Source organism: Leopardus geoffroyi, chromosome D1 (genome assembly GCF_018350155.1).
Source record: "Leopardus geoffroyi isolate Oge1 chromosome D1, O.geoffroyi_Oge1_pat1.0, whole genome shotgun sequence".
NCBI lineage: Eukaryota > Metazoa > Chordata > Mammalia > Carnivora > Felidae > Leopardus > Leopardus geoffroyi.
In genome coordinates, this window is record NC_059329.1 from 25929947 (window position 1) to 25954864 (window position 24918).

At 35.6% G+C, this 24918-nt stretch overlaps 1 protein-coding gene across 6 annotated transcripts in view; it reads right to left on the reverse strand.

Annotated features, from left to right (window-relative positions):
* Window positions 1-24918, reverse strand: part of ARHGAP32 (Rho GTPase activating protein 32) — a 298650-nt gene that overhangs the window by 137528 nt on the left and 136204 nt on the right. For 3 of the 6 annotated variants that reach the window (XM_045483459.1, XM_045483460.1, XM_045483457.1), the window contains exons 3-5: window positions 19983-20074; window positions 19315-19356; window positions 18854-18938 (exon numbers count right to left, since the gene is read on the reverse strand). In XM_045483459.1, the coding sequence (XP_045339415.1) occupies window positions 18854-18938; window positions 19315-19356; window positions 19983-20074 (219 nt within the window). The remainder of the gene's footprint in view (window positions 1-18853; window positions 18939-19314; window positions 19357-19982; window positions 20075-24918) is intronic. The other 3 variants (XM_045483461.1, XM_045483458.1, XM_045483462.1) reach the window with 1 other exon arrangement.

A 24918-nucleotide genomic window follows, 5' to 3' on the forward strand; every position in this document is an offset into this window, starting at 1 on the left:
CTGGAGAAACTTACAACGTGAATGTGATTATTTAAATTATGTTTACTTCTTCAAGTTAATGATATGTCAATCCTTTGTTTATAAGGAATGGAAAACAGAATTTCTAAGTCCCATACTTCTGGATTCTTTACAAATCTATTTTTGGAGTTATTTTTCCTATATTGAATTCACTTTTCTATCACCATGGAAACCAATCTGCAATTAGTGTTGTTGGAATATTTAAAAATACAACTCTATTCAGAAAGCATTCAAATGTTCAGAAAAGTCTTTTCTTTGCATGGAGGGTGGGAATTATTAGAGTAAGACAGGGTAAAAATCACCCCACCTACATAAAAAAATTATTCATCAAAGTCTAATCAACAGCTTGCAAATGGGGCACATGAAGACTTCTTGTATTCATCTTTTATAGAACTATTATGGTTGTAATTTCACTGTGTCATACCTATACAATTTATAAACATTTTCCTTCACCTCTGTAGCCTGTAGTAGATGTGGAAAACAGAAAATAATTTGTTGCACAATATTATGTGCTCTACTCACACCTATTGTCAACATCCTAATATGCAATATGGAAAATACTACTTCAAAACTACTGAGCTGGGATATGCCAAGTGGACAAATAACTCTATGTTAGAGTTATATCTTAGGTGGGTAATAAGTGAAATAAGTTCTAAGTTTAGCACATAAGGCAAAAATCAGTAACAGACAAAACTGTTCTTCAAATTTCTCAGGAAAAACTAGAGACCTAAATGCATCTTAATAAACCTAACAATCTGTTTCTCCTTCCAGATTGGAATACAGCACTGTTCCCTCAGCTAAGTACCAGATATAGTAACTGGTTTGCTCATCTTTATTTTTTTTTAAGATTTTATTCAAATTCCAGTTAGTTAACATACAGTGTAATATTAGTTTCGGGTGTACAATATAGTCATTCAACACCTCCATGCAACACCTGGTGCTCATCACAACACACTCCTTAATCACCATTACCTATTTCCCCCGATCTCCCTCCAATCCCCCGCCTCTGGTAACCATCAGTTTGTTCTCTATAGTTACAGCCTGCTTCTTGGTCTCCTTCTCTTTCTCTCCCTTCCTTTTATCCTTTGCTCATTTGATTTGTTTCTTAAGTTCCACATATGAGTGAAATCATATGGCATTTGTCTTTCTCTTAGACTTCTTTCACTTAGCATAATACTCCCCAGCTCCAGCCAAGTCATTGCAAATGACAAGATTTCATTCTTTTTTATGGCTGAATAATATTCCTCTGTGTGTGTGTGTGTGTGTGTGTGTGTGTGTGTGTGTGTATCACATCTTCCTTATCCATTCATCAGTCTTTAAATACCAGAATCACCCTCAGTTCAAGATACTGAAAGCAGCACTGATAACTCACTATGTGAATTTTTCATTTCAAATCCTCCCCTTAAATGATAATGATTTCACAGCATAAGAACAGGTACTAGTACGGAACGTGCAAAACAGTAGGGCTGAAAGTTCTACTTGCTTTGGTTTGAGGAAAAATAAATTCTTTGGTGGAGTGGCAACAGTAAAATTGTAAAATTATAATAGCTTTGGTTTCAAAAGGCTATGCCCACACCATATGTACTTTCACATAAGTATATTTTAACTAGAAATATATACTAGTCTGGAAACTATACATAGTGTTGACAAGATGAGGGAACTAACCTTTTCATTAGTTTAATTCATTTTTATTAATAACTGAAAGTCCCTCGGATAGGTACCAAAACTTGTTGCTGGTACATATCTCTATAAACATTAATGCTTACATTTAGATAAACTCTTTATTATTATTATTTTATAGAAACTGACAGTGCAAGTGGGGGAGAGAGGCAGAGGGAGAGAGACAGAGAATCCTCAAGCAGGCTCCATGCTTAGCAAAGAGCCCAGTGAGGAGCTCAATCCAAGACCTGAGCCAAAATCAAGAGCTGGACACTCAACCAGCCGAGCCACCCAGGCAGGCACCCCTAGATAAATTCTTACTCAGGAGGAAAAACCCAGTCTGTTTCCTAAAAGACACCACACTTAGTTAATAATCAACTGAACTGGTAAATACCAGATATTTAAAATATACCAGGTTATTTTTTTAATTTTTTTAATGTTTATTTATTTTTGAGAGAGAGAAAGACAGAGCATGGGCAGAGGAGGGGCAGAGAGAGAGGGAGACACAGAATCTGAAGCAGGCTCCAGGTCTAAGCTGTCAGCATAGAGCCTGACACGGGGCTCGAACCCGTGAACCAGGAGATCATGACCTGAGCTTAAGTCGGATGCTTAGCCAGCTGAGTCATCCAGGAGCCCCTATACCAGGTATTTAAAATACTGGAATCGAAAATGTAGAATCCATATGTATGATACCTTACCCATTAACAATCTATTAACAAAGGATTCTCAATTTCTATTCAAAGGGGGAAAATGCAATGATGTGTTTTCTCTGGTTTACTTTATAGTTATCTTTAAACCCTAAACATTCTAAATACATTACAATTTCAATATTCTAACCCATAGATTTAATTCTTTCTGAAACTGAAGCTAAATTTTTAAGTTAATTACAATTACTGAAAATTCATGTTATTTAAAAATTTTTTTTTCAACGTTTATTTTTTATTTTTGGGACAGAGAGAGACAGAGCATGAACGGGGGGGGGGGGGGCAGAGAGAGAGGGAGACACAGAATCGGAAACCGGCTCCAGGCTCTGAGCCATCAGCCCAGAGCCTGACGCGGGGCTCGAACTCACGGACCGCGAGATCGTGACCTGGCTGAAGTCGGACGCTTAACCGACTACGCCACCCAGGCGCCCCAAGAAAATTCATGTTATTTTAACTTACTCTCTTCATTTCACAATTTTATATAAGGTTAGGAGGGTTTTTTTTTTTAATTTTTAAAGTTTATTTATTTATTTTGAGAGAGAGTGCAAGCAGGAGAGGGTCAGAGAGAAGGAAAGACAGAATCTCAAGCAGGTCCCACATCATCAGCATCGAGCCCAATGCAGGGCCTGAACTCACAAACTGTGAGATTCTGGCCTGAGCTGAGATCAAGAGTTGAACGATAACCGACTGCACCACCCAGGTGTCCCATAATGTTAGTTTCTGTGTTAAAAGGTATATTACAGGGGTGCTTGGGTGGCTTAGTCGGTTAAACATCCAATTCTTGATTTCAGCTCACAGACTGTGGGATCAAGCCTCGTGTCAGGCTCTGTGCAGACAATGCACAGCCTGCTTGGGATTCTCTCTCTCTCTCTCTGCCCCCTCCCTCACGTGCACACACACACACTCTCTCTCTCTCTCAAGTTCTTTAAAATTTGAGCAATCTGGTTTGTTTTTTAGTTATCACCTCACTTACTTCCCACAGAACTCTGTAATATATATTTGAAATAGACATATTTATTCCTATTTTACCGATGAGGAAACTGAGGACCAGAGAAATTAAGGAGTTTACATGAGATCACACAGGTTACACTGCACTACTATGCATCATACTTTTTTTTTACCTTTAACTACATTAAAGATGTAGGATATTTCAAATCTGTGGTTTGTTCCTTCTTATTAAAACAGGAGTCTTGTCATTTTATCCTTTCCTAGCACTTTTGGAACAGAATGACTGTATGGCCTTGACTTAAACACAGGCTGTACCAGTTACCAAAGCTGTGATCTTGGGTAAGTTCTTAAAACTTTTTTTTTACTTCAATTCCCTCATCTGAATCTACTGTGAAGAGTAAATGAGACAACATCCAAAGAGTATTTAGAATAATGTCTGGCTCACAAAAAGCATTCAATAAATACTGGCCCGTATTTTTATTATAATTCTGATTAATTCATTTAAAATGAAATTTCAGGAGGGGGAGCTTATTTTATATTACTTGTCAACATTGTTACCCTCAGGTCAAACTTTACTACCTCTTTCCGTATTTCTCAATACCAAGGCAAGAATGCACCTGATCATACAAGGCCATAGTAGCACTTCCGAGTTCCCTGCACAGAAGCTTTAGTAGAGAACGCCTGAGACACGGGTATGCAATTCCATACTTTCCGAATGCCATATTTCAGGTAAAACCTGAGCTCTTGCATTCAGGTTCATTTAACGGAATGCCTTGTTTTATATAAAATCAGATAAAAAGAAACATTAATTCACAGCTTCTGATAACCAAATGATAAAAGAAAATGTAAACCACACATACCCATTTGAGTATCCTCTACACTAGATGGCAGTACCACATAAAGCAAACAGGAAGAGATTAATTCCTCAAGTGGGTAAATGAGAATAAAGGGATTGTATCTTTGCATATTACAAGGTATTTTTTCCTTGTTACTGAAAAATACTTCACGAAATGTGATAAATCTTTGTGTTTGGACAGCGCAGTTGATACAACAGGGAGAAATGCAATTAGGATAATAAATTTACAGAACTTAAAGCTACATGTAGCTTTACCTAAAACAAGAAGCCATTTCTAAAACTTATTTATCTTCATCTTCTTTTCTTTTTTTGACATTTCAATTGCTCTAAACAAAACATTATACGACACTTATGTGCCAAAACCTGCAACATTCATTCAAAGTACTATTTAGGTGGAAAATGTCCAAACTTCAATGCGCTTGTTTAAAAACCAATGGCTGAAAATGAATAAAATATCAACAATACCTACAGAATTATATTTCTCTAAAGAAAAGCATATACAGAATAATATTAATATCTGACAAAGTTGATTTATGATAATACTAGTTTTCCACCATCAAATAGGTGCATGCATACTGGTTATTCACAACTCTTTCCCAGGGAAAAATATAAGGAACTAAACTTTGAATTCAAGAAACAAGAAAAATGACAAAATAACAAACCCAAAAAAATGTGGAATAGAAAAAAAATAGGCCTAGGAATTAATAGTAAGAAAGGAAGGAAGAGTGTGAGGGAGGAAAGGAATAAAGGAAGAATGGAGAAAGGAAGGAAGAGAGAAAGAAGGAAGTAAAAAAAGAGAGACAGGAGAAGGGAGGGAGGGAGGCTCGAACTGATCAAACCATAAGCTTGTTTCTTAACAAGACCAAACTTTAAGAATACCTTGTGTACAACATATACCCATAAATTTGAAAACCTACATCAAATGTACATTTTTCTAAGAAAATATAAATGCTAAAAATTGGCCTAACAAGACACAAAAGAACCTGTCTAGACCAATAATCAAATCATAAATTAAAATGGTAATTAAAGATTAGGGCCTTGAGGCCAAAAAAGACTTTAACAGGAAAATTCTACTAAACCTTCAAAAAACTGGTAATTTCCACTTCTACAAACTTCCTGGGTATTGATTTTTAAAATGAGATACAGCAGTGAAGTTCCCCAAAACTCAGGCTACTGGACAAGTACAATATATAGATCAACATCACTAAAAAACATAGACACAAAAATCATCAACTCTTAATGGAGTAAAAAATGGAATTTATTTTAAAATATTTAAGCTGGGGCACCTGGGTGCTCCGTCGGTTAAGTGACCGACTTTGGCTCAGGTCATGATCTCATGGTTCATGGGTTTGAGCCCTACATCGGGCTCTGTGCTGACAGCCTGGAGCCTGCTTCGGATTCTGTATCTCCCTCTCTCTCTACCCTTCCCCCATTCTCTCCCTCTCTCTCTCAAAAATAAATGTTAAAAAAATTTTTAAAAATTTAAGCCAGTAGAGTGTGTCCCAAAAATATAAAGACATTTCAACAATCTGTTTTTATGACCAGAGTAATTCTTTGTACTAATTTTTAAAGACCACTCATTCATACTCTATAAAAGTAGACTAAAGGAAGAACATGACATGATAAACACCCTCTGTTGCCCCTGTGTTATTATATCCTTTTTCCTCTTTACCTTGTCACACCCCCGTTCATTTAAATCAGAGTTCACAGTTCATCTACAACATATTAGCTAGAAGACAAGGGAAACAAGGCGAAGATTGACTGACAATCTCCCTAGTGGTCAAGACAGCATGACACAATGAGAACATACCACCAGCTGGCCACACCCATTATACACCACACCAGGATAATTTCTCCTCAACATGGCAGTGCCACCTTACACCACAAGTTAAAGCTGAACATACTGGACTGAGACTTCAACAGGAAAGTCAGATAATTTGGCTACAGTCTACTAAAAATGACTTGAAATAGGATTTGAACACATCCATGCAATCTAAAGCATATGTCTTACCAATCTACCAGAAAAAATACACATGGGCTTGAGAATTATTTCATCTGGTACAAATTATATCAGAAACAAAGGAATGTCTGGGGATGCTCGATGTCTACTCTGCTCTCAAAAGGTAGAACACATGATTTAAGAACCACCCTATCTTTCAGAATGAGGGAGAAACTTTTCTAAGACATTCCATTTTACAAAAAACATGTATGAGAAAAAAAAAATCACACCACTCTGCTCTAAGCTTCAAACATAGAAATCATTTTTCTATTGCCAAAGCATTCTTTCAAGAAATATAAACATTACATTTTCCTACAAGTTCTTCCAATTTATTTTATACTTACGTCTACATTTTTTTCTTACAAAAACAGTATGCTCTGTTGAAACTCTTTAATTTATCAATATAACAAGAATATTGTTTCCACTTCAGTAAATATTCTACATGATTTTAAGTAAGTACATAGACCTTCCCCGTACGAATAATCCATAATTTATGTAACCCATTCTGATTTCTGAGCATTTATATTACTTCTTACTTTTTACTATAAATGATGATGAGATGAATACATGGATAATCTTTTGAGACTTGGTCTTTATTTATCATGCCCTCATCTCTACTAAAAGAACTTCTACTCTCCTTTAAAATATCACCAAATGTCATCACCTCTGCATAGCATTTTCTGATGCTTCAAAAAGTTAATTTATCAGTATTTATTGAATATATATGTATGCATAAATAAATGAAGACATGAAATTAACTTCAAGGTAACATATCTTGATTCTAATGTATGTTAGAATTATCCTTTAATATTTCAGTCTTCCCATTTAAGTTTAAACATTTCAAAAGAATGAATACTGTTGTCCTATTTTTTTTTTTCCTTCCAACATACAGTATGGTGTCTGGAATACTGCCAATACACAATAAGTGTTTGTTAAATGACAGACTCCTGAGCATATCTAACAGGAAACATCACAACGATATATCTTCAAGAGCACTACTGAGCCCCCTACTACTGAAAGATTGTGCTGAGTTCTACAGAAATAAAAAGTGTGACATATCAGCCCAAAGAGTTTATAACTGGGAATACCAAAAAATAAATAAAAATAAATAAAAGTGCAAATGGTGGATATGTAAAAATATACAACTTGCATAAATCAGCACATTTCAAAAATAAACTTAGCAATAACTGTCAACTTTCTAAATGTATATACCCTTGACCCAACAAATCATCTAATAGGATTTTAATGCATATACTCACATCAATAAAACCTAGAACATCCATCAATAGGGAACAAATCAAATTATGGTATAATAACAAAAAGAAATGAAATATAACTGAAATAATCAGCTAAATCCAAATCTTTGAAAAAATATATCTAAGATATCATTTCAAGTAAAAAAGCAACTTTCAAGGCAGTATGTATAGTAGCAAACTATCTGTATTTTTAAAAAGTTATAGACAGCTGGATAGAAGGTTATGGCTAGAGAAATACGGAGATATTGCTATATATTTTATAAAGAATTCTAGACAGGCACATAATAGTTAACAGGAGAGCGTGTAAAGTGAATTTTCACTCGGTCTTGTAAATGTCATCATTCATTATACTTGAGATATATATATATATATATATATATATATATATATATATATATATATATACACACACACATACACATACACACACTCATAAAGAATATATTCTTTTTTTCAATGTTTATTTATTTTTGAGAGAAAGACACACACACAGAGTACGAGCGGGCGAGGGGCAGAGAGAGAGGGAGACACAGAATCAGAAGCAGGCTCCAGGCTCCGAGCTGTCAGCACAGAGCCCAACACGGGGCTCGAACTCACAAATAGCCAGCCAGATCATGACCTGAGCCAAAGTGGGAGGCTTACCTGACTGAGCCACCCAGGCACCCCAAGAATACATTCTTATCATGTAAGGGGAACATTTAAATGCTGAAAAACCCAAAATATTTTAAAAAGTATTTTTGAAGCATATTTTATTTTTCAAACATAAATTCATTTACCCATACATTCAACAAATATTCACCAAATGATTTTTATGTGTCAGGCACTGTTCTAGATGCTGAGGTAGAAAAAAATAGAATAAATAATAATAGTTCACATGCCAGAGAGTGGCGTTACAGAGAAAAATAAATTATGGGACAGATGGGGAATGTTGGTGACCAGGAGTTGCAATTTTATGTAGAGAAAGTACACTCCTTCTGAGAAGGTAACTTTTCAGCAAGTATTTAAAGAAGGGAAGGTAGTAAGTTATGTGGGTATCCAGCGAGAAGAGTTTTCCAAGTAGAGGAAACAAAAAAGTCCAAAGGTCGTAAGAAGAGAGCTGTATCCTGGAGGAAGAGCAACAGTGGCCAGAACACTTGTGTCTTACGGAAGGAGAAATAAATGAAGTAAGAGATGAGGTCAGACACGTTGAGGGCAGATCTGGTAAATCCTTTTCAGAAATTTTAAGAAATTTGACTTTTTACCATGAAGAATACGAGAAGTAACTGGAGTGGTTTTGAAAAAGTGACATGATCTGACTTGTATTTAAAAGACTCCCCCTTGCAGTTGTGCCAAACAAGGCTATTGAATTAATGGCCCCACAATGACGACAGCAGGTAGGAGAGAAAGAGGTGAGCGTAGTCAGATCCTGTGTTTATTTTAAAGAAAGAGCCAAGAATTTTGCCGATGGACTTGGATTAGAGACGTCCAAGATGGTTGTGAGGTTTCGTCTAGCCTCAGGAACTGGAAACATAGGTTTTAGAAACATAGGTTTACTATTTACCAACATGGACAGGACAGCAAGAGGAGCAGGTTTGAGGGGAGACTGCTAAATGTGCGACGCTGACAAGTCATCCAAGTGAAGTTGCAATGCAGTCAGCTAGATAGACAATGCTAGAATTCAAAGGAGAGACCGTGAGCATTTCCTCTGTATGTTATATGATAATAAAATTACTGGCCCAGTAATTTCTATCTCAATTATTTTATAAGCGACTGTGTCTTCAAGTCTCCATAAAATTGAAAATCTGAATTTGCAACATCAGATCAAAAAAACTTATTTTCATTTTATCACTGAAAGTCTAGAAGTTAAACATAATTTTCTCTGGATTTAAAAAATTTAGTGCTCAGTGACATCTTCTAGGATACTATGGCCTACTGCAGTCACATATTTTTAATATGTGAGGAAGAGAAAGAACTACAAATACAAGAAATCCAGAAGTCTAAGAGAAATTCCTAAGATCAGAGTGAAAACAAGTAGGTATGCAAACGACAGAATGTCCCACATTTGGGACATAGTAAAAAGCAACAATGGAGTCAACTGGCAGTCTGAATAACCTACTGGGATATACAGAGCTACCAAGCATAAGGCTGATGACCTATTCCAATCACACTTAATAAAGTTGTCATACTTATTTTCTCCTCAGAACATACTGTCAATCTGATATTAGAAATAAGTAAAGAGGGGTGCCTACATGGCTCAGTCGGTTAAGTGTCTGGCTCTTGATTTCAGCTCATGTCATGATCTCACAGTCGTGAGATCCAGCCCCACGTCAAGCTCCACACACAGTGTGGAGCCTGCTTAAGATTCTCTCTCTCCCTCTCCCTCTGCTCCTCTCTACCACCCATGCTCACTCTATCTCACTCTTAAAAAAATTAAAAAATTAAAAAATTTATAACAAAAAATAAGGAAGGATTCTAGGAAGATGGTAGAGTAGGAAAGCACTAGTAATCTCCCATCTAGGCAACAGATATCCTGGCAGAATCTGATGTAATTATTTTGTAATTCTGGAGTCTGTGGAAGACTTGCAACTTCCAGGGAAAAGCTAGGGTAGTAAATTGCAGCTCATTTCAGTCTATTTCGGCTCTCGAACACAGTAGGAGCTACTCAGCCCCTCAGCATCCGAGGCAACCGTGCAGGAACTACATCTTGTGAGCAGCTTGTGAACAGCTTGGGGGAGACTGAGGAGGCAAAAAGACCTCTTCCTATAAATATCAAAGGGTCTGTGCTTTGGTCCCTACTTGCTGTTTCTGATCTCAGAGATGCAAGTAATTAGACGGATGGACATTGTTGTTACACCTCCCCATATTGTTGCAAGCATCTACCAGCTGATGCCACTTCTAAGAAATTTAAAAGGCCTGTACTCTTTCCTCCTTCATTTTTCTGTTTCCCCCCTGAGAAGCCAGACATTAGACCAGATCATTAGAAAGGAACTGCATATATGCAAAAAAATTAGAAAGTGACCAATTATGACCAGGGAAAGGCACAGGCTCAAGAAGACCTTAAAACCAGTGTCTTAAAGGTGCCAAAAAAACTAAAGAAATATATGGAGAATGCCAAGAAAGTGATGTATGAACAACATGAACAAAATAGAAATATTAACAAAGAGACATAAGATCTAAAAAGGCACTATGGGGGGCACCTCACTGGCTCAGTCGGTGGTGTGTGTGACTCTTGATCTCAGGGTCATGACTTCAAGCCCCATATTGGGTGTAGAGATTACTTAAAATTTTTTTTAACATTTATTTATTTTTGAGAGACAGAACATGAGCAGGGGAGAGGCAGAGAGAGGGGGAGACACAGAATCCGAAGCAGGCTCCAGGCTCCAAGCTATCAGCACAGAGCCTGATGTGGGGCTCGAACTTACAAACCATGAGATCATGACCTGAGCCAAAGTCAGATGCTTAACCGAACCGACTGAGCCACCCAGGCACCCCTGTAGAGACTACTTAAAAAAAAAAAAGAATTAAAAAGTATTGTGTGCTTTAAAGTAGAATCACTACAATTCTCATTTCATAAGAGAAAATTAAGGGGAAATCTGAACACACAGAAGAAACAGTCAGCCAACTTGAAGATATGACAATGGGAATTACTGATCTGAAGAACAGAATCAAGAGTGAAGACATGTGAACAGAGTCTCAGGAAGCTATGTGACACCATGAAAGAACCTAACAGAACTATGGGAGTCCATCCGGTATACATTATGAAAGTCTCGGAATGGAAACAGAGAGACAAAAGAGGAGAGATAATATGTGAAGAAATAATGGCTGAAACTTCCTAAATTTGATTAAAGACATGAACATAAACATCCAAAAAGCTAATAACCTCCAAATAAGATGAACTCAAAGAGACTCACACTGACACACATTATAATCAAACTTTCTAAAGCCAAATACGGGAAGACCCCATTTTATTGTGCTTCACAGATACTGTGATTTTTACAAATTGAAGGTTTGTGGTAACCCTGCATTAAGTAAGTCTTTTGGAGCCATTTTTGGAAGAGCATTAGCTCATTTTGTGTCTCTGGGTCACATTTTGTTAATTCATGCAATATTTCAAAATTTTACATTATTATTACATTCGTTATGGTGATCTCTGATCCATGATTAAGACCTGTTGAGGGGTGCCTGGGTGGCCCAGTTGCTTGAGCATTTGACTCTTGATTTCAGCTTGGGTCATGAGATCAAGCCCTGTGTCAGACTCCATGCTGAGTGTAGAGCTTACTTAAAATATTCTCTCTGTCTTTCCACCCCACCACCCCATCCCTGCTCGTGCACTCTCTGCAAAAAAAAAAAAAAAAAAAAAAAAACCTGTTGAAATTTCAGATGATGGTTAGCATTTTTAGCAATAAAGTAGTTTATACACTAGGAAACAAAAATTCATCTGACTTACTTTATTGCAATAATCATTTTATTGTGGTGGTCTGAGACCAAGCCTGCAATATTTGTGAGGTATACCTGTACAATGACAGAATCTTAAAAGCAGCAAGAGAGAAGCAACTAGTCACATACGAGGGTTCCTCAATAAGATTATCAGATTTCTCACCAGAAACTTTGGAGACCAGAAGGCAGTAGTCCAATATATTCAAATTACAAACAGAATGAAAGTGTCAACCAAGAATACTATCTCCAGCAAAACCATCCTTCAAAAGTGAGAGACAAATTAAGACATTCCCAGTTAAACAAAAGCCGAGGAAGCACCCTGTCAATAGACCCAGTCTGCAAGGAGGGCTAAAAGGAGTCCTGCAAGCTGAAGTGAAAAGACACTTGACAGTAACTCGACCTCAGTAAAGGTGAATACATGTGCAATTATAAAAACCAGTTATCACTGTAACAATGGTTTGTAACTATGGGTCTTTTCTACATGATTTAAGAGACTAATACTTTTTCTTTAAATTTTACACATAAAAGCTAGTATTGTAACTTGTGCTTATTACTACACACTTTGTTTTCAATATAGTTTAAGAGGCATTAAAAGAATTATTAGTTTATGTTTCTGGACACACAATACATAAAGATGTAATTGTAAGATATTTAAAACCAAAAAGGATGGGGACCAAGCGATAAAGGAGCATAATTTTTGTATGTTATTGCAGTTAAACTGGTAAAATTTCAAATTAGAGTACTGTAACTTTAGGATGTTAAATGTAATCCCATGGTAACAACAAAGAAAACAGCTATACAATATACGCAAAAAGAATTGAGAAAAGAATTTAAACATTTCACTACAAAAAAAAAATCCAATTAAATCAACATACATTGTATTACAGAAAGAAATCTATAATACATACAGAAAAAAAAAAAGATAGTAAACTGACAGAAATAAGTCCTCCCTTTTCAGTAATTAAATAGAATTGATTAAACTCTATCATCAAAAAACAGAGATGGCAGCCAAAGCAATCTTGAAGCTGGAGGCATCACAATCCCAGATTTCAAGGTATACTACAAAGCTGTAGTAATCAAAACAGTATGGCACTGGAACAAAAATAGCCACAAATAGACAACCCAGAAATACACCTACACTTTTATGGCCAATTAATCTATGACAAAGGAGACAATAAATGGAAAACTGAATAGCCACATATGAAAGAGTGAAACTGGACCACTTTCTTATATCATACACAAAAATAAACTCAAAATGGATTAAAGACCTAAACGTGAAACCTGAAATCATAAAACTAGAAGAAAATAATGGGCAGCGATTTCTTTGACATAGGCCTTAGCAACAATTTTCTAGATATCTCCTCAGGCAAGGGAAACAAAAGCGAAAACAAACTATTGGGACTACACCAAAATAAAAAGCTTTTGCACAGCAAAGGAAACAATGAACAAAACAAAAGGGCACTTACTGAATGGGAGAAGGTATTTGCAAAGGATACATCCAGTAAAGGATTAACACCCAAAGTATATATACCCAAAGTATATATACCCAAAGTATATATACCCAAAGTATATAAAGAATTTATACAACTTAACACCAAAACAGTAACTAATCAATTACAAAATGGGCAGACCTGAATAGACATTTTTCCAAAAAAGACATACAGATGGCAAACAGACACATAAAAGATGCTCAACATCACTAATGATGCCACTCAAATGAGTGAAATGCAACTCAAAACTACAATGACCTATTACGTTACACCTGTCAGAATAGCTAGAATCAAAAAGACAAGAGGTAACAATGGTTGGTGAGAATATGGGAAAAAAGGAACATTTATATACTGTTAGTCGGAATGCAAACTGATGCAGCCACTGTGGAAAACAGTGCAGGGGCTCTTCAAAAAATTAAAAATAGAAATACCATATGATCCAGTAATTCCACTACTGTGTATTTATCCAAAGAAAACGAAAACACTAATTCAAAAAGATACATGTAACCCTATGTCAATTGCAGCATTATTTACAATAGCCAAGATATGGAAGCAACCCAAGTGTCCATCAACAGATGAATAAAGATGTGGTAGTATATATACACACATGCATAGCTACATACATACATACATACAATGGAATATCATCAGTCATAAAAAGAATGAGATCTTGCCATTTGCAAAAATATGGATGGACCTAGAGGGTGTTATGCTAAGTGAAATAAGTCACACAGAGAAAGGCAAATACCATGTCATTTCACTTATGTGTGTAATCTAAAAACCAAAAGAAATGAATAAACAGACTCTTAAATACAGAGAACAAACTGGTTGTTGCCAGAGGGGAGGATGTAGATGGGAGGATGGGTGAAATAGATAAAGGCTATTAAGAAGTACAGACTTTCAGTTATAAATAAATACGTCAAACAAAAAGTACAGCATAGGAAATATAGTCAATCATGTTATAATAAGGTTGTTGGGTGAACAGAAGGTGACTACACTTACTGTGGTGAACACTGAGTGACTGTTTAACCAACATGTTGGACACCTGAAACTAACATAACACTGTATGTTAATTATACTTCAATTAAAAATGATAAGAGATAAAAGGCTAAATTAAAAAAAAAAACATTCCACCAATATGCTCACTTTAGATCAAAAGACACAAATAGGTTATATAGATAAGTCCTAAAACTCAAATCAAAAAAAAAACAAAAAAAAAACAAAAACAAATCAATTCAAAAATGAGCAAAGCATTTGAATATAGACATCTTTCCAAAGGAGATACACGAATGGACAATAAACACATGAAAAAATGTTCAACATCACTAATCATGAGTGAAATGAAAATTTCAATTTACTCATCAGTATGGAAAAATACTCCAAGATACCAAATAAATGGTTACCCAGAACTTTGTGGCTTACAAGTATTTGATTCTAAGTATATAATGGTGATATTTTGTGTATCTCTATTGCCCCATCACACCATTGACTACCCATGCTCTCTTTACTGTTAGAAATGGAATCATTACGGGGCTCCTGGGTGGCTCAGTCGGTTAAGAATCCGACTTCGGCTCAGGTCATGATCTCACAGTTCGTGAATTCAAGCCCCGTGTCGGGCTCTGTGCTGACAGCTCAGACCCTTGAGCCTGCTTCAGATTTTGTGTGTGTGTCTCTCTCTCTCTCTGCCCCTCCCCTACTCATGCTCTCTCTCTCTGTCTCTCTCTCTCAAAATAAATAAACAATGAAAAAATATATTTAAAAAAATGGAGTCATCAGTGTCTTTAAATCTAATCAGATTGGAGAAACAGGAATCAACGGGTGGCAATGGGAGTGGGACCACTCAATATTACTCATAGGGACTCACTAGCAAAATTTATGCTTCCTGTCCCTACAATCATATATTCTCTGCTAACCTAGAAGTCTTAGTTCCAAAAGGAGGAATGCTTCCACCAGAAGACAAAATAACGATTCCACTGACTTGGAAGTAAGCCTGCCACCCAAGCCACTTTGGGCTCCTAATGCTTCTAACTCAGCAGGCAAAGAAGGGAGTTTTGGTGTTAGCTGGGATGACTGATCCTGACTACCCAGGGGAAATTGGACTGCTACTCTACAACAGAGGTAAAAATAAAAATAAAAATAAAAATAAATACATCTGGAATATTGAAGCTCCCTTAGAGCATCCCTTGGTATCACATGCCCTGCCACTGAACTGAATGGGAAATTAGCAGAACCCAATTCAGGCAGGGCTATTAATGGCCAGACCCAAAATGAAGGTATGGGTCACCCAACCAGGGAAAGAACCACAATCAACTGAGATTACTGCTTAGGGCAAAAGGAATACAGAACGAGAAGCAGAAGAAAGTAGTTATAATACCAGCTACAACCACATGACCAGCTACAGAAGCCAGCACAATAATTGCCATGAGTATTACCTTCTTATTTTACTCTGAAAGTGCGTGTGTGTGTGTGTGTGTGTGTGTGTGTGTGTGTGTGTCATAGCAAACATCTTTGGTTTCTTTTCTCTTGTTACTTTAAAGATTTATATCATGGTACTTAATATATTTTAACTTTTCGTCATAGTATTTAAGTTGCAGGATGCCAAGAAGAGTAAACATTACTCAAGGCCTTTGTATTCTCTTCTGGGAAAATGGTCAAAATGTTTTTGGTTGTATAAAAAACAGTTGATCATGCTGTTAGGCGAAGCAGGACCCTATTATTGTCTTTATTAGAGATTAAGTACAGTTTAAGGAATGCCTAGTTGGCAGAGTGGACTGTGATTGTTAATTTTATACATTAACTTCAGATCAAACATTATTCCAAATAATTCTGTGAAGTTATTTTTTAAACGCAGATTACTCTCCATGATGTGGGTGGGCCTCATCCAATCCACTGAAACTCTTTAACAGAAAAAGAAACCGACCTCCCCTGAAGAGGTATCTCAGCCAGCAGACTGTCCTTGCACTCAAACTGCAACCTGAACCCTTCCCTCGGTTTTCAGCCTATCCTGAGATTTTTCAACTTAACCAAGTCTCCACAATCACAGGAGCCAACTCTTTAAAATAAATCTCTCTCTCTCTCTCTCTCTCTCTCTCTCTTTACACACACACACACACATACACACACACACACACACACACACACACACACACAAACGCGTTGGTTCTGTATCACTGGAGAACTCTAATATAATCATATTTTAAAATAATAATAAAACAGACTTTCAGAAATGATTGGTGGGTACCACAGTAAAATACTGAAATAACGGACCACCAATGATCCATACAACTAGAGGGGCAATGCACTGCACAAGAGAAGGCCATTAGCACTCCACTCCAGGGCTATGGTTAATATCCATTCTGTCTGGTTGTCATACCAGGGATTTTTAATATCACTCTTTTTCACACTATAAATATAAATTCCAAGCAACCTCAATGTTCAAGTCAAAATTATGAAACTTATACCAAAAGGAAAAGGACAATAATTTCATAACTTCAGGGCAGGAGAGAACATCTTAAATGTGACAGGAAAAGTACAAGTCAGGCTTATGCATACATACAACTACATAAAATGCATAAAATAAAGAATAAAATAAATGATACCTGTACAATGAGAGCAGCATAAAGAGAGTCAAATAACATGCCACAATGTGGGAGAAAGTGTTTTTATTACACATGCAAAAACAATACAGGACTGGATGCAACATGAAAGAACACCCAAAATATGTAAAGCATTCCCATGGTTGAGTAAGAAAAATATAAGCAAATCTGTAAAACAAAATGAACAAAAGATCTGATCTAGAGTTTTAAAAAAACAGAAATCTCAAATGCCCAACAAATATTTGAAAAGATGTTCAACTGCATTACAAATCAGGAGACTACAAATACATACAGTGAGAGAGAATTACATCCTCATCAGATGAGTAAAAATTAACAAGTAGCAAACAACCAAGAGTTCCCAAGGATGCAGAACAGCAACTCACATTTACTGTTTATGAAAGTACACATTTGTCAACCACTTTTGGAAGTAGCTTGGCTTTACTCAGTAAAGCTGGACATGTGGGTATTGTAGAACTCTGAAATTCTACTGTGAGAAACTTCTGCATATGTGCGTGAGGATTTGTGCACAACAACGTTCACAGACAGCGAAAACTGACAACCCAAATTTCAAACAAACAAACGAAAAAGAAGATAAATTACTTGTAACATAATACATGCTATCGATTAATATACAGTAGTGAACAAATTGAACCAACTATAACTACGTACATCTACAGGGATCAATTTCACAATGGTAAATGAAAGCAGAAAGAATACATTCAATAATGAAGCCCACCCAGGTTTGATATTTCAACCTACCCCTGATCCTTCTTATCCTGTTCTACTTTTTTACCATAGCTCTTTTCTTGGCCATCCTCTGTGCGCTTTAAGAATGGGTATTCAGATGGGGTGCCTGGGTGGCTCAGTCGGTTAAGCGTCCGACTTTGGCTCAGGACATGATCTCATGGCTCGTGGATTCAAGCCCCATGTAGGGTTCTGTGCTGACAGCTCAGAGCCTGGAACCTGCTTTGGATTTTGTGTCTTCCTCTCTCTCTCTGTCCCTCCCCTGCTTGTGCTCTGTCTCTGTCTCTCAAAAATAAATGTTAAAAAAAAAATAAAAAAAATAAAAAAAAGAATGGGTATCCAGTTTTTGTTGTGGTTGTTGCTCACTGATGTAGCCAAAGCACCTAAAACAGTGCCTGGTACACACTTACTTGCTCAGTAAGTATTTGCTGAATGGATTAGAATAATTCTAAGTACATAAAGTTCAAAAATAGGGAAACTAAACACCCATACTGATTAGGAATGCATACAGATAATAAAACAAAAAATTTTAACAAACACTATAAAAGTCATGGTAGAAGTAATCTTTAGGGTAGAGAAGGCAAGTGCAACATAGGAGGGACACCCAGGTAATTTCTCTCTTAGCCTGGGCTTTAAAATATACATATATATATATATATATATATATATATATATATATATGTATGCAACATATATGTATACATGCACATGCTCTATAAACATACATATTTACACACACAATATACCTCAAAATAAGAAAAAAATACTAAAAAATAAAATAAAATAATAAAACTCTATTAGCACATCTGCCCCGTACTCCACTTCACTCCAACTCTCATTTAATCATCTTACTATGACCCAATGTTAGTCAGGGAACAACTAGAATACTTCATGCTATAAAACAATGGCAAATTATAAGGAATCTAATAGAAGTTCTAAGATTTATAGTGATTCGATTACACTACTTCCACCTAAAATAGGAGTTATAGGGCATCAAGTATTTGCCAACAGAAGGAAATAAAAGTTTTCCCATCAACCAACAAGACATCAATAGAAAAAACTACTTCTAAGTGTCACCTCTCATATATAGATAAAAATAGAGACCAAGAAAAAAATACAGATATAGATATATCTTAATTCAGTATATAGGAAATATTTCAAATATACCTGTATGCTGCCAAACTCAACGTTCTCATAATGGAAATGTGCACATTCAGCCATCTTCGGAAAGTGACCTTTAGTGAAGGGTAACCTGAAGTACATGAAATAACTAAGTGAGACGCAAGATACTGAAACAGTCAGAATAACTAAGCCCAAGGGAAAAATAAAATGGGTTGAAGAGCTCTTGCAAGCAGAACTATTTAATAAGCGCATGCGCATGAGCACACAAATAGCCACACAAACCTTCCCAGAAATACAGTGGATCAAATGAAAATTACATTCAGTGCACAGGTCAAAAACAAAAACAACAACAGAAAAAATTAAAAAGCACCACTACACTCTCCTAATCTTGACCCAAGGCAATGTCCGTAGAAAATCTATGTTTTCAGTGAATGTTATAAAAACTGTGAAGAGCCAACTTCTGATCAGAAGCAGCATTCCCGATGAAATATACAACCAGATTTTACCTGTGAATGTTGTCGCAGCCCATCAGTCCTGGATTGGTGGGTCTGGATGCAGAATGAATATTTTTATCTTTGTCTTTTCTCTATTTACAACGAAAACATAGCTATCTAACACTCTACTGGGTGAAAAGATGGTTTTTCTGGGTTTTGTTCTTTAATGCCAACTTCATGGGATGGGGAAGGAGGTAGGTAAGGCTTCAGTGGGAAAGTATGAAATGGTTTTTCGGTTAAAGACTGAAATGGATACCTTCAGATATTTGACATAAGAGCCAATTACCGGCATCAAATTCAGGCTTTCTCAAAGGCAGAGCTGAGATACAGCAATCTCATAACTCAAATGACAAAGCTGATTTTTCTAAATGAATGAGAACATATATTAAGGGCACTGAGACAGACACACTTGGATTGTTCCCATTGAACAAATGCACCCTAACAGACAATGACATAAAGCTGTTGCGAGGACAAAATTAAAGTCTATTTTTAAACAAGCAGATAATCTTCAGACCTATTCCACTAATTGTTGAGTCATAATTTAGGCTTATAGTATAATTTAATGTGTGGACAGTAAGAGCATATTTACCAAGAAATCTAAATAAAAGTTGTAAGAGAACTAAAAAACTGACTGTCATTTATACAAATTCACTGAAAACCCACTGTAAAATCATACTCACTTTTTCACCTGTTTAACCTTCATACTGGCTGTGCTGCCACATGTCTTAAGACCAAGATCTCCAGGAATCTCTGGGACATCTGCTCCTCTTGCCTTAAAAAAAAATAATAAACAAATAAAAACAAAGGATTTAGGACTATTCCTTTAATATAAATATTTTAAAAAGCAGATCATAATTTTAACGGTTCTGCTGACTCTGTACCAACAGCAATGCATACTGATTTAATAATCTTTTCTTAAAATTGTAACTCACTTGAGTTTTAATTACTAAGAATAAGAAAAAAAATATTCACCTAATTTAAAAACTGTACTGCATAAGGAAAAATTTTCTGTGAATCTTAAGAATTATCATACTCTTACAATCAAGTTTCAAAAGCAGCTATTATATCATCTGTCTCAACACAAACTAAAATCTCCCCTAGGGAACTGGAAAAAAAAATAACCTAGCTTACAATGATTAAGAAAAGTTGAAATGGCAATCTGAACATAATCAGGAGATCACAACATGCATTTTTCACACCAAGATCTGAAGGTGACATGTATGTCATACTTCCAGTTTAACCCTTGGTCTACCAGTTTTCACAGTCATGATTTCTTAATTCTAGTGGCACATTCAGCTGCATCATTTTAAAACCAGAAACTGGAAAATCAAATGGTTGTCCATATTCTGGACAAAATAAACAGCAAATCCAAATATCTATCGTAAAGAAACAAATTTACAATATATCATCTATGATTTATAACAGAAAAATTGAGTTATTAGAGCCAGTGCCACAGGATGCAATAGGTTAGAATAATATGGGATGAGCAGTTACAATGAATTAAGAAGAGACTCACAAAGAAGATGTGTATACTCAGCCATAAAAAAGAATGAAATCCTGCCACCGGCAACAACATGGATGGACCTTGAGGGCATGTGTTATGTGAAATAAGTCAGAGAAAGACAAATACCATATGATCTCACTTACATGTAAAATCTAAAAAATGAAACCAACAAAAACCAAGTTCATAGATACAGAGAACAGACTGGTTGTTTGGGGTGCTGAGGCAAGGGGTAACTCTAGCTCTAGATTTTAAAAATTTGGTGACGTTGATCATGTAAACAACAACTCAGATTGAGGGTATTTATCCTAGATGAATACTATATAACTTAAAAATTATGAGTGAACAACATACTTCTAAGGACAAAAAAGAAAATATAGTATTTTCCTCTAGTCATTCATTCAACTGAAAAGACTTTATCACACGGTCTTTTGCAACAACAACCTAGATCACCTTATTTTGCTAAAATAATATGCAACAATATTCTTTCATTTTTTATGAAGTTTGTGCACCAAAATTTACTTGACATAAAGAGGTTTGCTGTGCTTAAATTCTTATTAAAATTTCTAATAAAGTGGGTTTTCACTATTCTGTAAATTATTCATTAACAGACTTAAAAATATAAAAGTAAAAAAGAGTAATTGGACATAGTTGGTAAATGGTGATGATTTTATCTGGTAGACTGAAAACTAAAATATTAACTCAATTTTGAATATAGGCTCTCTCTGCTAGAAAGGCCATCATCCCCTAACACACATCAAAGGAGCATTTTTAGCAATAAAATATTTCTTAAATTAAGGTATGAATATTATTTTTTTAGACATAATGCTATTGTGCACTTAATAGAGTGCAGTACAGTGTAAACATAGCTTTTACATGCACTGGGAAATGAAAAAATTCATTTGACTCGCGTTATTACAATATTCACTTTACTGCAATTGTCTGGGGCCAAACCAGCAATATCTCCAAGGTATGCCTGTATTAGACACAGCAGAAGAAAAGATCAGTGAACTTAAAGCAACAGCAAGATAATTATCCACAAACAATTTTTATTTGGTTTTTAGTTTGTGTGTGTGAGAGAAAAAGACAGGAAAAAAAAGTCTCAGTGACATATAGAACAATATAAAGCCATTACATGTAATGGATGGTAAATAAAGGAGAGGAAAATGCCTTCCCTTGGGATGGTGGGAGGGGGGTTAAGGAGAAGAAGAATAGAAAAAACAATTGAAAAAATAATTGATAAAAAAAATTATAAATTTTATGACGATTATAAACACACTGATCCAGAAAACTCCATAAATTCAGAGTCTGATAAACACATAGAAAATTACACAGGGTATATCATAATCAGATGGCTGAAAAGCGCTGATAAAGATAAAATCTGAGTAGCTGCCAAAGGAAAAAAAAAGAATACACATCACATTCACAGGAATAAACAGAAGAAAACCAAAATTTGGACTGAGTACTTTCAGTTGCTTTTTTAAACAACTGTCAACATAGAATTCTATATCCAGCAAAATTTATTTCAAAAAAAGAATGTGAGGTTTCCAGCCTTTTCCAGTGTTTACGGTAAAAACTCTAAAGATAACAAAATGAAATAAAATATACGCATGCAACTACCTAAGAGCTCTAAAAATTTTAATGACAGAAGGTAGATTCGGAAACAAAGTCAAAACTTGCAGAGTAGCTAATGTAGCGGCAGTGTGCTTCCTGGCTTTTCCCATGTTACCTCCTAGACTGACCCAAGGACAGGCTAATCAGGATGTGAGTAACAGGCAGAGTCAGCAAAACTCTTAGAGAAGTCCAACTTTCTGGCCAAAAGATGTGAACACTGCCCCTTGTGGGGAAAAGGGCAGAGAGATTGTTTTCTTCCCCTTTTATCTCTTCCAACCTGGCCCAAGGACAGACCTGAGGGTACCACTTCAGTTGTAGAGTGAAAACCCATTCTTCTAAATAGAAAAACAATGAAAAAGGACTCTTATATAAAGATTGTGGAGATAATCCTTGTTATTTTTTTTTTCTCTCTCACTATTTACACCTAACAGTAGCTTAGTCAGAAAAAAAATGTGTATTATACCAGAGGCTAAAGCTCTTGGAGAATTCCACCCTTCCAATCAGAGAAACCAGGGAAAGCATCCTTTGGGAACAGTGTGTGCAAAATCCCTAACAAAAGTAAGAGTACAGCAAAGACTATAAAACTGAACTGATGCTAAAACCACCACCTAAAGAATAAATAAGTCCAGAGAGAAAGTTCAATCTGAATCCAACCAGGCTGAAGTCTGATTAAGACAAAAAAAAAGAAAAAAGAAAAAAGTCAGCACTCTATACAGGACATTAGTGGAGTCAGTCTCACAACACAATATTCAAAATATCCATGACACAATCCAAAATTACTAGATACACCACAACCAGTAAAATATGAGCAATTTCCAAAGGAAAAGACAATCAAGAAAGGCCAAATGTGAAATGAAACAGATGTTGGACTTATCAAAGAGTTTAAAACACATATATTACAATAAACACACTGCATTAGATATTGAAACCAATGGAAAGACAAAAATTCCTTGATGAAAAATGTAAAAAAAGATCAAATAAAAATTTCAACATGGAAAAATATAGTATCTGAAATAAGAAAATACTGACTTGGCTCAATAGCAGAATAGAAATGATAGAGAAAAAGAGTCAGTGAACCAACCTAACAATAGACTAAAAGAAATTAATTATGTACTCTGAAGGACAATATTCGAAATTGTTTTAAAAGACTGAAAAATACAGGGGTGCCTGGGTGGCTCAGTCAGTTAAGCGTCTGACTTCGGCTCAGGTCATAATCTCATGATTTGTGGGTTCAAGCCCGGCATTGGGCCCTGTGCTGACAGCTCAGAGCCTGGAGCCTACTTCTGATTCTGTGTCTCCCTCTCTCTGCCCCTCCCCCCCACTTGTTCGTTCTCTCTCTCTCTCTCTCTCTCCCAGGAATAAACACTAGAAAAAAATTATTAAAGACTGAAAAATATGAACAGACTCATAGATACCCATGGAAGAGAAATATGGTCACAGAAAACAAAAATTTTGATGTAATAATTCATGAAAACATAACAAATTTGTTGAAAGGTACGTATTTACAGATTCAAGATCAGCAAAAATAAAACAGAATAAAATCAAAGAAAACCACAAAACAATCCATCATAATCAAGCTGTTGATAAGCTATATAAAATAAGTATCCTGACAGCCACCAGAGAAAAAAGACATACCACATTACATAGAGAGAAATAAGGATTTAAATGACTGGATTTCTCATTAGAAACTAAGAAGACCAAAGGATAGTGGAACCACATTTATAAAATGCTGAAAGAACGCTCAATCCGGAAAACTATATCAAGTGAAAATATCCTTCAGAAATGACATAAAAATAAGATCATACTCAGATTTTCAAAAATTGAGAGCATTTGTTACCAGTAGATGGATTCTACAAGAAATGCTAAAGAAAGCTCTTCATATAGAAGGAAAATGGCATCAGAATAAAACATGGACCTTCTGGTAAAAAGGGAGAGCAACAGAAATAATAAATAATTAGGTAAATGTAATAGATCACTAATCTCCTCTTAAGTTCTTTAAAATATATGTGCTAATTGAAAGCAAAAATTGTAATAACACTGATGAATGTAAATGTAATACTTACAGAAACTAGAATAATAAAGGGAAAAGATAAAGGGAACTACATGGTGGCGAGTTTTCTGCATTCTGCTTGAAGTGTAAAATAATTTTAATATAAAGTTAGATTATAAAAAGTTAGAAAAAATGAGACCAACAAGGAAAAAAAAGAAAACACCATGACAAGATAGATCTTGAGAATGCAAGACTGGTTTAACACCTGGAAAGATATTCAGTGTTTTGATGTGTTTGAGTTCCTAAATAAAATAATAAACCACATCCATCACTGTATGAATTTTTAAAAATACTTCAGAACCAAACTGAATTTATCCCAGAAATGCAAGATTGGTTCAACAATAGAAAAAAATCTATCATTATAATTCAATCTTAATTATAATTAAAAATTATAAGGAAAAAATGCTAGATTTTTGCCATAAGTCCAAAAAAATTATCTGATAAAACTCCA